The sequence below is a fragment of the Anthonomus grandis genome, chromosome 2, assembly GCF_022605725.1.
Source record: "Anthonomus grandis grandis chromosome 2, icAntGran1.3, whole genome shotgun sequence".
NCBI lineage: Eukaryota > Metazoa > Arthropoda > Insecta > Coleoptera > Curculionidae > Anthonomus > Anthonomus grandis.
The window spans coordinates 8125829-8141199 of NC_065547.1; the positions used below are offsets into that span (position 1 = coordinate 8125829).

The following is a 15371-nucleotide window of genomic DNA, read 5'->3' on the forward strand; positions in this document are numbered from 1 at the left end:
AGGTTGAACCTTGAAATCATTGCTGCAAGGCTGCTCCAACGTGTTTTACAATCTTTGACCATTTGCAATTCTCTGCCAAATTTTCCTTTAATATAATTTTGCAATAAGTCATTTCTCATGGGAGATTTTGAACTAAAATATTTTACAATTTGTCGTACTTGTCGTACTCTGAATCAGCGTCCTGAAACAAATATATTATTTAAGTTTATTTTAAGTTGAGAAATAGTTTTTTTTACCTGTAACTTGGTAGTAAATCCACCTCTGGAAATTCTTGATCTACGGAAAGGAAGTAGCACTGTTTTTCATCCTCGCTGTCACTGTTGTCAGGCTTGCTACTACAAGTTAAATCTGATCCACTCTTTTCTTATAGATATTCTTCCTCTTGATATGTTTTTTTGTAAAGTACGTCGCAAACAGCTAGCTGCAGTCCATGAGCATAGCAGTTGATGATGTACTGATAACAATCTGCCCACTTTCTTCATGACTGCAGCACCATCTGTCGTTGCTGCGATAATATCTCGTTCAAGGTAGATGCTGAACTCCTTCAGTTTTTTTTCAATTTCTCTTACACATGATTCGGCAGGAAAGCTACCAAGGATTCTCACTAGTCCTAAGTTCCAAACACTAACGGATCCAGCTTTATAAGCATGCAGATTGAGATTTAAATAGCGCCGATTTCTTAAGGATGAGCACTCGTCAAATGTTATTGTGAATCGCTGTTTGAATTTTTTTAGAGCCTCGAGTTTTTCCATAGTTTTCTTTTTAATTGATTCTCCGTAGGCCATTACCATACCTTGCACCGTACCGGCAGAATAAGGCAATTTGTGGCCCTCTGATTCAAATAGTTGGCGCATAACGATCGATGTGATAAACTTTGCAAACGGTATACCACCTTTAGCTACTATTCGGGACACTCTTTCTTCCATCGACACTTTTTTCTGAGATTGAAAATATTTCGTGATTTTTATTTTCTTAGGTAGCATAGAAGAACTAATGTCATCTGAGCCTGAGCGCCTAGAAATAAGGGTAGAACTAATAAACGAACTCTTCGAGCTACTGGCAGTACTGGCACTATCAATGTCAATGTCAATAACATCACTCTCGCTGTTATTCTTGGATTTTAAATTCATATTATGCTTCGTTTGTAAGACCTTTAGTAGAACGAGCAGAGATTTTAATAATGCTTGGACATAACTTACATTTAGCTGTAAAACCATCTTCAGATTTTAAGAAATGTTTCCAAACTAAACTTGAGCCTTTATTCTCTTTATAAACCACGCTGACACTCATTTTAGCGATTATTAGTTTACATTCGATGTAATACGTAATTTATTTAACTGAAGAAATCGTTTCCAGTCACTAGTTAAACGCTTTCCACATACGCACACATATAAATCGGAAAGTAAAATAACCTGTTTGTTTTGTTTAACTTATTTCCAATAGCCCAGCGGGAAATCCCGGGCGACGAAGCGTCGGCGCTCGGGGATTCCCCTTGGATTTAAATCCGTGCAGTAGAATGCAATCTAATGCAATTATATAACAGATGTCCGACTATATAAGTCCGTAATTATTTGTGAGTGGTTTTTTTGTTTTCTGGGGCTTTTTAAAAGACGTTTGTAGTTTTGTTGTCGAATACGGAATTTTAATATTGATTCCCGCACGGAAAATCTCGCAATGTTGATCCCGCAGAAACTTGGAGGGATTCCGCATTTGCGGGATTGGATTCCCTAGTTATAAGTCATCGTCCGGATATCGGTCTAGCGGATTTCAGGAAAAGTAATTTAGAAATGTTTTTTTTTGGTAGAAAATATAAAGCAACGAAGGACTTTAAAATAAAATTTGTTTAAAAAAAAACCGGTTCAGTCAATGCCGATTTTCAGCTGTTTTATATTTCAAGATAAAAACTTCCCCTACCACTTTGTTTGACATATGACAGAAATTTTTGTAAAAATTTTTTTTGTACGAAAAATCCTAGAATAATATTTTGAGATGTACGTTATTGGAGGTTTTGTAGCAAAAATACAGTTTTAAAATTTCAAGAAGCCATAGCGCCGACTATTATTAGGACCTGAAATATTGCCGACATCCATTCTTAGTTGACCACCCGGTACATCATGCTATTTATTAATTAATACATTTGTAGATATCAATCAAGCGATTCGTCGTCCAGCATAAACGGTTGGCCTAAATATTTGTATAGTCATACGCGTAATTCAAAGTACAAAGGTCGCATTAGTAATTGTCACTTGGGCGATGATGGCCTTATACCTGTAAGATCACTGGTCCAAGAAAGGCTTGACCAGATTATTGAAGAGCACCGGGTAAACTAAACAGTTTTAACCTTTTAATGTTCGCTCAAATACGATTTTCCGTTTTAGCGTAAAGTGGAACAACTTGAAAAGGAACTTCACGCCTCCAGACAGATCCTGATTAAGCAGGCGTGTCATCGATGTCAAAATGGTGACGGGGAAAGACACGACGATAATGTAAGTAAGATTTTTCCGGTACTGCTGTTGGTATTAAAAAAACAAAACTATTTTTTGACCAAAGGTGTCGAATTAGAATACTTATCACGAGGTTGCGGATGAGCATGGTAAACTAATAAGAAAATGCCAAGCAGATATATTACCAGTATGATTTATGTTTTAGTTTTAAGTAAAACTTATTTGGAATTTCTGAGCTTCATTTTTGTTTTGTTTTAGTTTAATTCGCTTGCTTTTTATGCATGAACAGTGAACAGTCAATTATTGACACTAGGGAGCAACTATTAAAACTTTGAAATGTGCTATGGTTCTGATCTATTTATTGTTAAAACATGCGTAACTCATAAATAAAAGTATATTGGAAAGGACTAAAAAAATATGTCTTTAAAAGTCCATCTGCTATAGAATTAGAACCGAGAGGACAACTTTAAATGAATATAAAATATTAATTTATTCACGATATTTCGTTGGGCCGATAAAACATGAAAATAAGTCGGTAAAAAACTCTAAGAACATGCAACAAAAATGTTTCTGCAAGAAATTTTAAATACTTGCAATGAAATGTTAAATTACTTTTTGCCATAAAGTGCCTACAAAATTTATTTATTCAATACAGTGGTAACACAATTTTTACTATATACCCATAATTACTTCTATAAACCATAATTAAAACAGATGATGATTCCTTAAGCCATGACCACATTTAGGAGCGTTAAAATTTAAGATACTCGATCAATTCGGAGCATCAATCAAGCCATTAATTATTAATTTCTACACTCATAGATCAACCCAGATATATCCAAATGCATTTTACAAGAGTAATATTTAAAGATAATTATTTGCACCCACTTAATATCTTGAATGTGAATATCATAATTGGAGATCACGTTATACAGCAAAAGTCTAAAGAAAAGAGAAAATATGTATAATGTAGCGTTTTATTTTTCTACTCCTTATTTTCACTAACGCTCCATTGATATTTCATTAATTTCAATAATTATATTAATAATTTCAGCCAACTTCTTTTATTCATATTTCTTTAAATTCACACTGTCAATGACACATTACTACTGTAACGCATCACTCTCCTGGTTTATATAATTAATATTTTCTCTGATTGGCTGACATGGACAGCTCAGGCGAGAGGTGGGGTCGTTACTGATTTAGTCGGTACTGCATCCATTTTTCGAGGACTTGTTCCCGTGTTGCAGGTAGAAGCACACGTAAAAGGCCAGTTTTTTATTTTCGAAGTTTGTTAAGCAGGAAGTGGCCAATATGGTTTGTAATTTATAGTCCTTAATCTTGTTCCTGTAGGGAACCGTTTATTTCATAATTCTGGTGCAGGATGCCCAAGATTTTAATGGATAGATAATGAAACTTAGAGATAATGAAAGAAGCAAGGTGAGTGTGTCACATTTTTAACACCATTCATTTTTTTATCGACAGTGAATACAATGGCAACCGTTGTTTTAGGGTTTTACTTTTCCGTTTTCCTCTTTATTCTTCTTTAATTGTTGATGGCTGCAGGCTTTTGATTTCCCCGGGAAATTGCTGAAAGCGGTGGAGCTGGGACCAGAACTAGAGCTAGTATTAGATATTCCCAGTCCGGATAGCTAAGCTACGAATGGCATACATTTACAGCCTCGGTTTTGACGGCTAACCGTTCATTTCTTAGAGGAATATACAAGCCAGTTTATTCCATTTATTTAAATATTACTAACCATAGATTTGTCTCACTTATTTCAATTTTTATTAATATACCTTTAATTTCAATTTATTGCTACAAATATTTAATCAATATCATAATTTAATACGTCAATTTCTTATCTATAATTTTATTTATTTTTTGTTCAGTATTTTTCAGTACCCTTTTTTTTGTAGTTAAGTAGATATAACTCGGTTAAGGCTGATATGCCTTAGGTAAAAAGGTTCATGAACTTTCCCCTGCGTACTACAAATATATACAAAAAACTTTAATAATTGCAATTTATTTTTCAAGTGCTAAAATCTACCTAGTAGTGAAATCATAATTTAAATGTTACTTTTGTCAAACTTATTTTAATCATATCAACATTATTCATATTTTAATTCATAATAAATTATTAACATTTAACAGATTAGAACATGAGGTGTATACATATCTTTGATGTAAATATAATTTGGTTGTATTGTTAAGATATTTTTTTTGCCTCTTTAAATCTACTGTATCCAGGGTCAGTTAATTGTTAATTGAAACCTATATACCAAGTCTTTTTCTTAGTTTTCTTTCATTCATAAAAAAAAACTAAGTGGCGCCCTCTTATTTATTAGTTATAATCAAGCTTAGATTCTTTAATAGCCAGTCATAAGTGAACCTTCGAACAATCCCAAGCCTCCAATAATTCTGAGCTACCGTCTGCAAACTCTTGGCAAAATAGTAACACTGTAAAGTTAACGTCACAATAATACAAAAGTTTCATAATTTCAGGAGAAAAATCTTTACTAGTACGCTGTGTAAAGCTCAGCTGTTTTAGAGCTTTGATACAAATAGCCTTTATATTTATTTGTCTTTAGAATCCTGCCAAAAAAATGTACCATCGTGCCGAAAAAAAAACTGGGTCATTAAAATTTAGGTAGGGAATTGTCTCCTAGTCTATTATAGTAAATCGCATTCCTTGGGTATGGTATGCATATTTACGTATTATGAATTTTTGGAGTCTTATTAATTACATATTTAAATAATAATATTGATACAAAACATTTTTATTTTTCGATATTTATTTCTATTTGGAAAACATTTTATAAATAAACCAAAACTAACTAATATCTTTTTTGATAATATGGAATAAAAAATTATTAATACTTAGTAAGCGGACCGTCGATATCAATTACAGCTTGCAAACCTCGTGGCATACTTAAAATTAAGTTTCTGGTATATTCTTCGGTTAATTGGTCCCATGCGTCATCTATCTTTAGGCGTAATTCATTCTGATTTCTAAGCCTAAAGTTATCTTTATACATATGTTTTTCCATTTTACCCCAAACGTTTTCAATTGGGTTGATATCAGGGCTTTTCGAGGGCCACGGTAAAACTTGAATTCGTCTTTCGTCTAGACTCTAGATAGTTTGGAACTATACGGGCTGTATGTATAGGAGCATTATCATGTTGGAAGATAAAATCTTGCCCATAGACTACACCAACCGATGGCATCATAACATTGTTCAGGATATTGCAATATCCTAAGGCATTAAGCCTTCCCTGCACTATTTGACAAACGCCTGGTCCTCTAAAACTAATCCAGGGCCAAACGTTTATACTAAAACGTCCACTTTGATTAGTCTTATGTGTATATCTTTCATCATATCTGGTGTTAGAAGGCCTGTAAACACGGATTTCGCCATTATTGCACAATTGAAAGGTTTTTTCATCCGAAAATATTACCATTTCCCATATGTTGTTTTGGTGTGCATATTGATGTATAAATTCTAATCTTCTCTGTTTGTTTGCTTCAGTCAAAAATATTTTATTTGTTGCACAGCAACTTTTAATTTCCGAATTTCTTATCCTGCTACGAGCTGTATTAGCAGAACCAGGAAAATGCGTGTCCTCTTTCGCCTTTATTGCTGTTTCAAACGGATTGTTTCTTAGAAAGCCAACTAACTCTCTACCTTGAATGTCGTTTGAAATGTTTGGTCGACCAGAACCTGGATCTCTTACAATAGCTCCATATTCTGCAATTTTTGCCTTAGCTAAGGAAACGTTATTTTTACTAATGCCCAATTCTTATGCGATTCTTCTTATAGGAACTCCATCCATGAGACGAGTGTATAATATCGCTTTTTGTTGAGGAGAATGCAGGCATTTTGAAAGAACGATTTTGTTGACGCGACTGTCACAAAATTAAATTAACTTTGACAACATCAAAATATATTATTCTAATAGACCAAGAGATTTAGGAGATTTTGCTGTCCCAGTTTTTTTTCGGCACGATAGTACATACATAATTTTAATAAAATAAAATTACATTAGTTAATAGGCAAGGTTTTAAATTATATTCACAATATAAGATACGAGAGCTGCGTTTACAACAGTGGCACTAATATTCTACATTTTTGCATCAAAAATTATTTAATCTTAATTGAAAATATTTTATGTTTTTGATATTTTTAATTAAAGTTGGAATGATTCATTAATTTTGGCCCTATATAAGTTGCAAATCTTTGACTTGCTGTTGTATGTTGAATTGGTACATTTAGATTTTTTCTTTATGATGATGATTTAAAATTATTTTAAGCTGAGGATTTTTATAGTAAAACATAAAAGCATGAAAATTGATTGAGTTGAATTGAGTTTTCACAATATAAACGTTCAGTGAAAGAAATCTATTCTTCCTCAATATGTAATTTTGCATTACACTTAGTGCGTGAAGAGCATTATCGTGTAATGCAGCCCAAACAAGAATACCACATCTAATAATTGATTTAACCAACGTTTTATAGATCTTAATAAGTTGTTTATTATTTAAAAAATTTTTCAGCTCATAAAATTTATGAATAAAGCATCTAAGCCTTTATTGAGAGCCACAGCTTGATCATGCGACTTACCGTTCTTGACAATTTGTACTCCTAAATAGGTTACTTTATCTACCTTCTTTATATCAAATACGCTACCATTACTATTTTTACTATTTAATTTATTTAAACCTATTTAAATTATTTAGGGAAAAAGCAATAAAAGTGGTTTTATCAATGTTTAGAGATAGTTTATCTTGATCCAGCTAAATTTTGATTTTTGCTAGTACTCGCCCTGCTTTCTCTGACTCCACTAATTAAACATACTGTGTCATGTGCATATGAAATTATTTCTCCATTCATTTTGGTAATTTTTAGTAGTGAGTTTATATAGAATATAAATAACAATGGACCCAAGACTGTGCTTTGTGGAATTCCCATTTCAATAGTATGTGTGTCACTAAATATATTATTCATTTTTAGTATTAGTTTTCTTTCCATGAGGTAATCTTTAAATATTTCAAAGGAAAGACCTCTGATACCATTCAGTTTAAGCACATCAAGCAATGTTTGATGAGGCACTGTATAAAAAGCCTTGGCTAGATCTAAGAATAGCGCAACACATTTAATAACTTTATCTAGAAATCATTTAATTTGATTGACTACTTTAAACATAGCATTATTTGTATCTGAGTTAGGCAGAAACCCAAACTGTTTAGTACTCAAAATATTGAGTTTTAAATGATTATAAAGCTTTACCTTTAAACACTTTTTAAAAATGTTTGAGAAACTCGTAATTAAACTTATTGGCCTATAATCTATATATATAAAAGAGTTTGTCCTGACTGACTGACTCATCATCGCAGAGCCCAAACTACAATAGCTAGAAACGTGAAATTTTGCCAACGGGTTCCTTTTATAATGTAGGCACCGGATAAGAACGGATTTTTCGAAATTCCACCGATAAGGGATAAAAAATGGGAAAATTGTTACCCGTGACCTCGAGAACTAAGGGGGCGTGGCTTCGGAGTTTGTATGGAGACTGTCCGCACCAACGAGTCGCAGGCATCAACTTAAGGAAAAAAAAATTAACTGCATCAATGTTTTTTTATTATGTAGGCCCCGGATACGAACGAACTTTTTGAAATTCCACCGATAAGGGTGTTTCCGCGGACGAAGTCGCGGGTACCAGGCTTGTTCTTTATAAAGCTTTTATTTCCTTGTCAAGTATTGGACAAGGAAAATATTGGACAACTGCAAATTGATACCTTTAAAGGATCTGGTATTTTTCCTGTGAAAAAAATAAGGTTGATATGGATTAATGGTTTAAGAAGAGATTCATGAAATTTTTTGACAGATGCAGAAGAGATCCCATCTATACCTTGCGTACTTTTGATTTTTCAACTAAAAATATGTTGGATTATTTCTTTTTTCTCAACTGGTATAGAAAAAGTATGTCTACTATGTTCGCCTCACTATGTTTTAAATTTTCCTATGCTATGTCTGTTTTAATAGCCATTTCTCTACCTACATTTACAAAATACATACTACAATAAACAACCATCTCTTTGTCATTCAAAAATTCTTCCCGGTTATCTTTTATGGTGATTTTCTAGTCAAAATTACTCCCGGCATTTGTTGCTTCAGCTACAATTTTATATACATTTTTTTTTGTGTCATTTTTATTTTCATTAATTTTATCTATCTAAATAATATTTTGCCTTAGTGTTTGAAATTATTATATTTAACATAGTTCTGTATCTTTTATAAGATATTCTTTAACTTAACATTGTCCCTATCAAAATATCAATACTTTCTTTCCTTGGTCTGCTTACATCTCTAGGTCTTTATTCTTATGCCATTTATAGAAAAGAGATTACTTTTTTTTACATTCATTAAGGGAAGTAGAATTTATTCACATTTGAAACAAATCTAAATCAAGTAATATAAAACATTAATTTGTTCATGTTAAACATATTTCTTTAGGCATATAAAAACATAAAAATGAGTCTGAAACAACTGGAAAAAAACTCTAAAAGCAGGAAACAAAAACGTCTTTGCAAGTTATTTTAAATGCCTCGAATAAAATGAGAAATTACTTTGTACTATTTATATTTACAAAATGATTTTTAATTTCTGGAAGACTAAGGTCCGAAGGCCTGAAGAACGCAAAAAATTATTTCCAATTTCGGGAACACATGACTAATTCACGTCAAACGCTTGGAATAAGACCGATGTGAAGAATAAAAATATGTTTGAAAGCTTGGAACAATTTTGAAATATAGTTTTAAATCCAGAAAATACTAAAAATGGGTTTCAAAACAAAAACAAAGGAGAGGGTTATGAGAATTTACATAATACTGAAACTTTAAGTGTAATTGACACTCGATATAAGCCGGCTTTAGGCCAGGAATGTCAACTTTCCAATAGGAACTCAGATGATCATATAGGAACAGTCTAAAAGAAAAAGAAATACGAAGGAAACGTAAAATGCCTGAAATGAAATAAAAAAATTACCTTCAAATTTCAAATAGTTTATTATCTAACAGGAAACAAAAGTCCTAATACAAGAAAATGTAGGTAAATCAAATCAAATATTTAATAATATCAATATATACAAATGTTTTTACACATCGGATAATCATAAAATTTAATTTTACACACAATAAGTACACACATAAAATTAATTATGAAACAAAAATATATAGTTATACATACCCCATTACATATTAGACTTTAACACAGAAAATAAGCACTCACGCTAAGTCTGAAATGTCATTTTGGTGTGTTCAAGTGGTCCTCAATGGAATAAAGAGCCTTTGCCATTAAGTAACCTTTAACGTTCTAATCAAATTTCCTGGGTTCCTACTTACATTATACAAAAAGTTAAAACCTAAACAAATATAGTTGTTGGTAAAAATAGATATTTAACATTGTGTCAAAAAAGGTCCTAATAAAAAAAACAATCTATTGATAAAAGTTAAACAAATATTTTAATAAACATATAATAATAATTAATAAAAAATAGTAGCTAGAGTTGTGAGAGCAACATGCCAATCTAAATTAATATTTTCATTAACAAGAAAAGGGTGCAAAAAAACATTGCCATTGAAGCATTACAAATATCAATGTCATATCAATCACACAAAGAATTTAATAAAGAGGTACAATGAAATGGTGGGTTTTTAGCTTTAAAGTCTATATAGAATTTAACAGGGTTTCTAGTATTCCTAAGTGGAAAAAAAAAATTAAGATGATGTAGTGGTTCATTAAATTATTGCACAACTTTAATATAAACATCTCGCTACTTAAGATAGTAGATTGTTTAAGAGATAAAAAAGTGAATCTTTAAATAGGTAATTTATGATTACAATAGTAGGGTAAATTCTGTATTGTAAGTCCCTCAAAAATCTTCTCTGAACATATCTATGTATATACAAGTCGTAATTGGAAAACCAAACCAGAACCGCATACAACAGGTTGGACTTACTGACTATTATAAGAAGTAACTATGGCATCAGTTGATCTGATAATGAAGCCAAGGGTTTTCAGATTTAAGTTAAATTTATCAATATGTTTGGTAAATGTTAATTATTTTGTCAAGGACAATCTCCAAATCTATGATAGTATTAACCAGTGTAGGTGCAGTGTTCTTAAGAATCTTGGGGAAAAGGTATGACCTGAAACCATTATATTTTAAAATTAAATACGGCTAGTTACGTAAGATACAAAGTATTTTACAAGGTTTTGATGAAATTCTAAACCTTGATGAAATTCTAATCTTAAAATTCTGCTAGTTACGTAAGATACAAAGTATTTTACAAGGTTTTGATGAAATTCTCGTGAGTACATCGTCTCTGCAATCGGGCCACGGTCGAACTTATCGAAGGCCTTCGGAAAGCCTGTGTATACTACATTCAGTTGTTTTTTAATTCCAATGGCTTGGTATACTTTTTGCAAAAAGTAAGTTAAATATATTATTGTGGATCTTTTGGAAAAAAAATCCATGCTGCTTAGGATATATTATATTTTCTAGTTAATAAAATGAAGTTATACATACTAAAGGGTGTCCCAATAAGAGCGCACGTTTTGATTGGTAAATAAAAGTCATAATTTATTTTAAACTGAGTGTTATTTATATTTTAATTTAAAGTTAATACACTGCAATTAAACGTGAAAAATAATATCTGGCAAATGGCCGCCTCGACTTTCGTGACAGACTCTTATTGAAAATAGATTTTTTTATTTTGAGAAATTTTCAATTACATTTTCACATAATTGCGGCCCAATTTCGCTAATAATACGTCTAATTTCGTTTTTCAACTGTGGAATTGTTGTTGGGTTATAAGCGTATACGAGGGATTTTAAAAAACCCCAAAGAAAAAAGTCACAAGGCGTTAAATCGCATAATCTTGCGGGCCAGTTCTGGTCTCCATTCCGTGAAATGACACGACCGGGAAACTTTCTTTGCAACAATCGAATTGCTTCACGTGTAGTGTGACATGTCGCACCATCCTGTTGGTACCACATACCGCCCGTATCCATACCATCCAATTGAGGCCATAAAAACTCAGTGAGTATATTACGATAGCGTTCACTGTTCACGGTAACTGCATTTTCAGCCTCTAAGAAGTACGGTCCAATTACTCCACCTGTCCAAAGTCCGCACCAAACAGTGACTCTTAATGGATGCATTTTCTTCTCATGATTGACTCTAGGATTTTCTTCGCCCCAAATTCGGCTATTTTGTTTATTAACAAAGCCATTAAGGTAAAAGTGTGCCTCATCGGTAAACAAAATTTTTTTCGAAAAATCGACATCCATTTGTTGTTTTTGCAATACCCAAGAAGAAAATGTACGGCGCGTCGCATGGTCCACTGGCTTTAATTCTTGGGTCAATTGAATCTTATAGGCATGTAAATGAAGATCTTTTGTTAGAATTCGGTGGGTAGTGCTCTTCGAAATGCGCAACTGCTGTGCACGATGACGGATAGGTGTTCCCGGATTCTCGCCAACACTTTCATGCACTGCGGCAATATTTTCAACAGAACTAGTACGGTGACGCACTGGTGTTTTTATATCCACGACAGAACCATTTTGTTCAAATTTATCAATTAGTCTTTGGACGGTCGTGTGATTTGGGGCATTGTGTCGACCAAAAATGCCCCGCAATTTACGAACTGTTTCCGCAAAACATTCTCTATATTTGTAGTGTGTTTTAACAATAATAATTCGTTGTTCGACCGTATATCGTTCCATGGCTACTAATCGCAAACTGTTTACATTATTCTTTTCAGTTTTTTTTTGACATACTGCGATAAAATAAGAATGCTGCGCAATTCAAAACGTGCGTTCCTATTGGGACACCCTTTATAAGAAACAAACCACGATTACATGGCTCCAAATATCAAGAAGAAGTTAGAATAATTTGTAATGTGTGGAATACAATTCTATCTGGAACAAATACAAAATAGTCAATACAGGTCTAAAATAGAGAAAGAAGACAAATCCTTAAGATGCTTAAGCTGGTAAAATATTTGTAGATGGGCAAAGATGTACTAAAAATATGTAGGTCTTTTTCATATTAATGGATAGTGTCAACGATTGGTTGTTCACCTAAATGTGTACTAACATTGTTTGTTCTTTGCCCTTAAGTTACTAAATTAACAATTTCTCATTTAACCAGGTTAACTTTATCCATTTATCAGCAAGTCTTTCCAAAATGGTGTTTGACAAATGGATGATTAGCATGAACTTTGCCACAATGGTATTCAATATCTAGCTTTCATAAAAAATTCTCATTTATTATAAGTAAGTTTCGTCGGAACTTAGGAGTAGAAATGAAACACTATTAGTTTAGTGTGACGTTTAATTCTATTTTATTATTGACATACTTAAATACATTTTATACATTTGTGGTCTCATTATTTTTTTGAGTCCAACTATTTCAGTTATAATAATGTAGTTTATAATCAATTGGATGGTAGTGCGATGGGAAATCTATAGTCCCATCCTAGCAAATCTTCTAATGAATGATCTTGTTTCAAGCATACAACAGAATATCTTTTATTAAATATAATGTGGACGATACTTTTCTTATAATTCCTTAGGATGAGTTGTCATTCTCCATTACTTTAATAGCTACCATAATGAAATACACCACTTTTGAGATGAAGGATAATGGCTCTATCCCTTTTCTGGACTTCCATTTCTAGTCACTAGGGTGACTATGGGGTGGTATTTTAAGTACTAACTAAACGTTAAACCAACAATTAGTGGAAGTGTTTTAAATTTTCACTCTAATCATCCTATGGGTAATAAGGTGGAAACTGTGCTAGGATTACTCCATAGGTCATTTAATTTAGGTCATAAATCATTTCATAGTGAAAATATTAACAAGATCAAATTACCACTTTAAAAAAATGATTATCTAGCTAGTTTTATAAACACTTATTTTATCTAAATTTAAAAGCTAATACCTTCTTTTCTTTTATTAGAGGTTAGTTAAAATAAAATTATTAACTGCTTTAAAAATATTGAGACTAACCTTGTGTAACGTAAAATCCATGTGCTTATTATTAACTAGGCTTAAAGATAAAGTTCCATTAGATAAGCAATCGAGTGTTATCCATGTTCTTGTCGTAAATCGTATGTTGGACAAACTAGATAGTATCTGAGTTTAAGGGCTAAACAACACACCTACGATTGTCGTGTTTAATAAGAAAAAATAATAAGCCTTATCAATTTGACACTAGACATGATTTTTCATTTAATAAAGTCGTAATTTTAAATCGGGAAACTATATTAATTAGTGAAATTATTCACGTTATATTTATGTAAAAATAGTGTGTATTTAAGAACGCACACCTTAGGCCTAAGTCATGTCTACAGCAACCTTTTAAATAATATAGTTCATGTAAGGTACTTGAATATAAATTTTACACATTAGATTCGTTTACTTTTTAATCATAATTAATTAATAATACCTAGTACAGAATCTGTGTTTTTTTTATTTGTTTTTTTTTACTTCCGCAATTTTCGGTACTCTTTTATATATTTGCGTTTAACACCAGTAGTGCATCTCTTGACTCTCCTGATCGATTTCTCAAGATGTTTATTGTTTAATTATGTATAGAAATTATCTGTTTAAGTAAGGAAATCGATGAAGTAACACTTGTATAGTAGTTGTGTTTCCATGCATTGTTGGATTCCAACTGTTTGTTAAGGTAATTAATTAATTTGTTTTTTTCTTTTAAATCTTATCGTCTATTAGCATTTAATTTGCTAATAGTTTTTTAAGTAACTGTGTTTTCTTTTTTATTATATCCACAAAGGCTTATTTTTTTGACTTCTTCCTAGTTTGTTATGTAAGTCCATATCTTTATTTCAGTGCCTGAGGAAGTTGGAATTAAATCGACATCGCACTAAACCAATAGTGTTTTATTCTTACTCCCAAGTTGCGACGAACCCGTGAAAGTTTTATAAAGAAATAGTCGTTTATGTCTAAAATATTATTTTTCCCCTTTTCTACTTGAATCTAAAGTAACCAAATTGATCTACGTATTAAAGAAGACAAAAACAAAATTTCGGTGCCAAAACGACTCGCTCAAACAGCTTGAACTTAAAACCTTAACTCTATTTGGCATACCATTTAATCCTCATTATACCCTAAAAAAAACTTATATCTACAATGTATAAAAACCTAAATCGATTAACGTTATTTATTCTTTACTCGCTGTTAGGGTTCACTAGCAGAATCACTAAATAGCGTAAGCGAGGGGCACGGTTCCACCGGCGAATCTCTTCGGTCCGACATGTCCTGGGTGGACGTGGAGGAGGGCGTCTTAGCGGACTGTCAGGGGACGCTCTGGGTGCCCGATCACGCGGTCAGTCGTTGCACCGGATGCGGCACGGAGTTCTGGTTGGGCCGAAGACGACACCATTGTAGGTAAGAACTGAGAAAAACCGATATTATACAGCAATGTTTGTTTTTAATTGAGAGATTTTCTTTACAGAAACAGAGTGTTTTCAAAGTTGAGTCATTTGTTTTAACACCTTGTAGAACTCGTCAAAAGAAGTTAATATACCAAAAATCCTATACATTGTTAGTCTGTTACTTGGTATAAATTGAGTAATTCATATACTTTTTTGTCTCAAAAAAATCATTGGACCCGTCTTATTAATTAGTATTTTTAGTTGCGGTCTTTTTTGCTGAAAACGAAGTTTTACACTGTGTCCCAGAAATAAGATATGGCATCATCGACGATTTTTTTAAATAGTAGCGCAAATTTTTTATTGCGCATTTTTAAAGAGTGCTACAAATTATACATAGCTGCAAAATTTCAAGTTTATGTGATCAACCGTTTTCTAGATAATTAAAGTATAATTTCGGGAAAA

At 32.3% G+C, this 15371-nt stretch overlaps 1 protein-coding gene across 3 annotated transcripts in view; it reads left to right on the plus strand.

Moving 5' to 3' along the window:
• Positions 1-15371, plus strand: part of LOC126746878 (myotubularin-related protein 4) — a 56155-nt gene that overhangs the window by 23493 nt on the left and 17291 nt on the right. For all 3 annotated transcript variants that reach the window (XM_050455287.1, XM_050455292.1, XM_050455279.1), the window contains exons 12-14: positions 2144-2321; positions 2379-2486; positions 14717-14922. In XM_050455287.1, coding sequence (XP_050311244.1) covers positions 2144-2321; positions 2379-2486; positions 14717-14922 — 492 coding nt within the window. The remainder of the gene's footprint in view (positions 1-2143; positions 2322-2378; positions 2487-14716; positions 14923-15371) is intronic.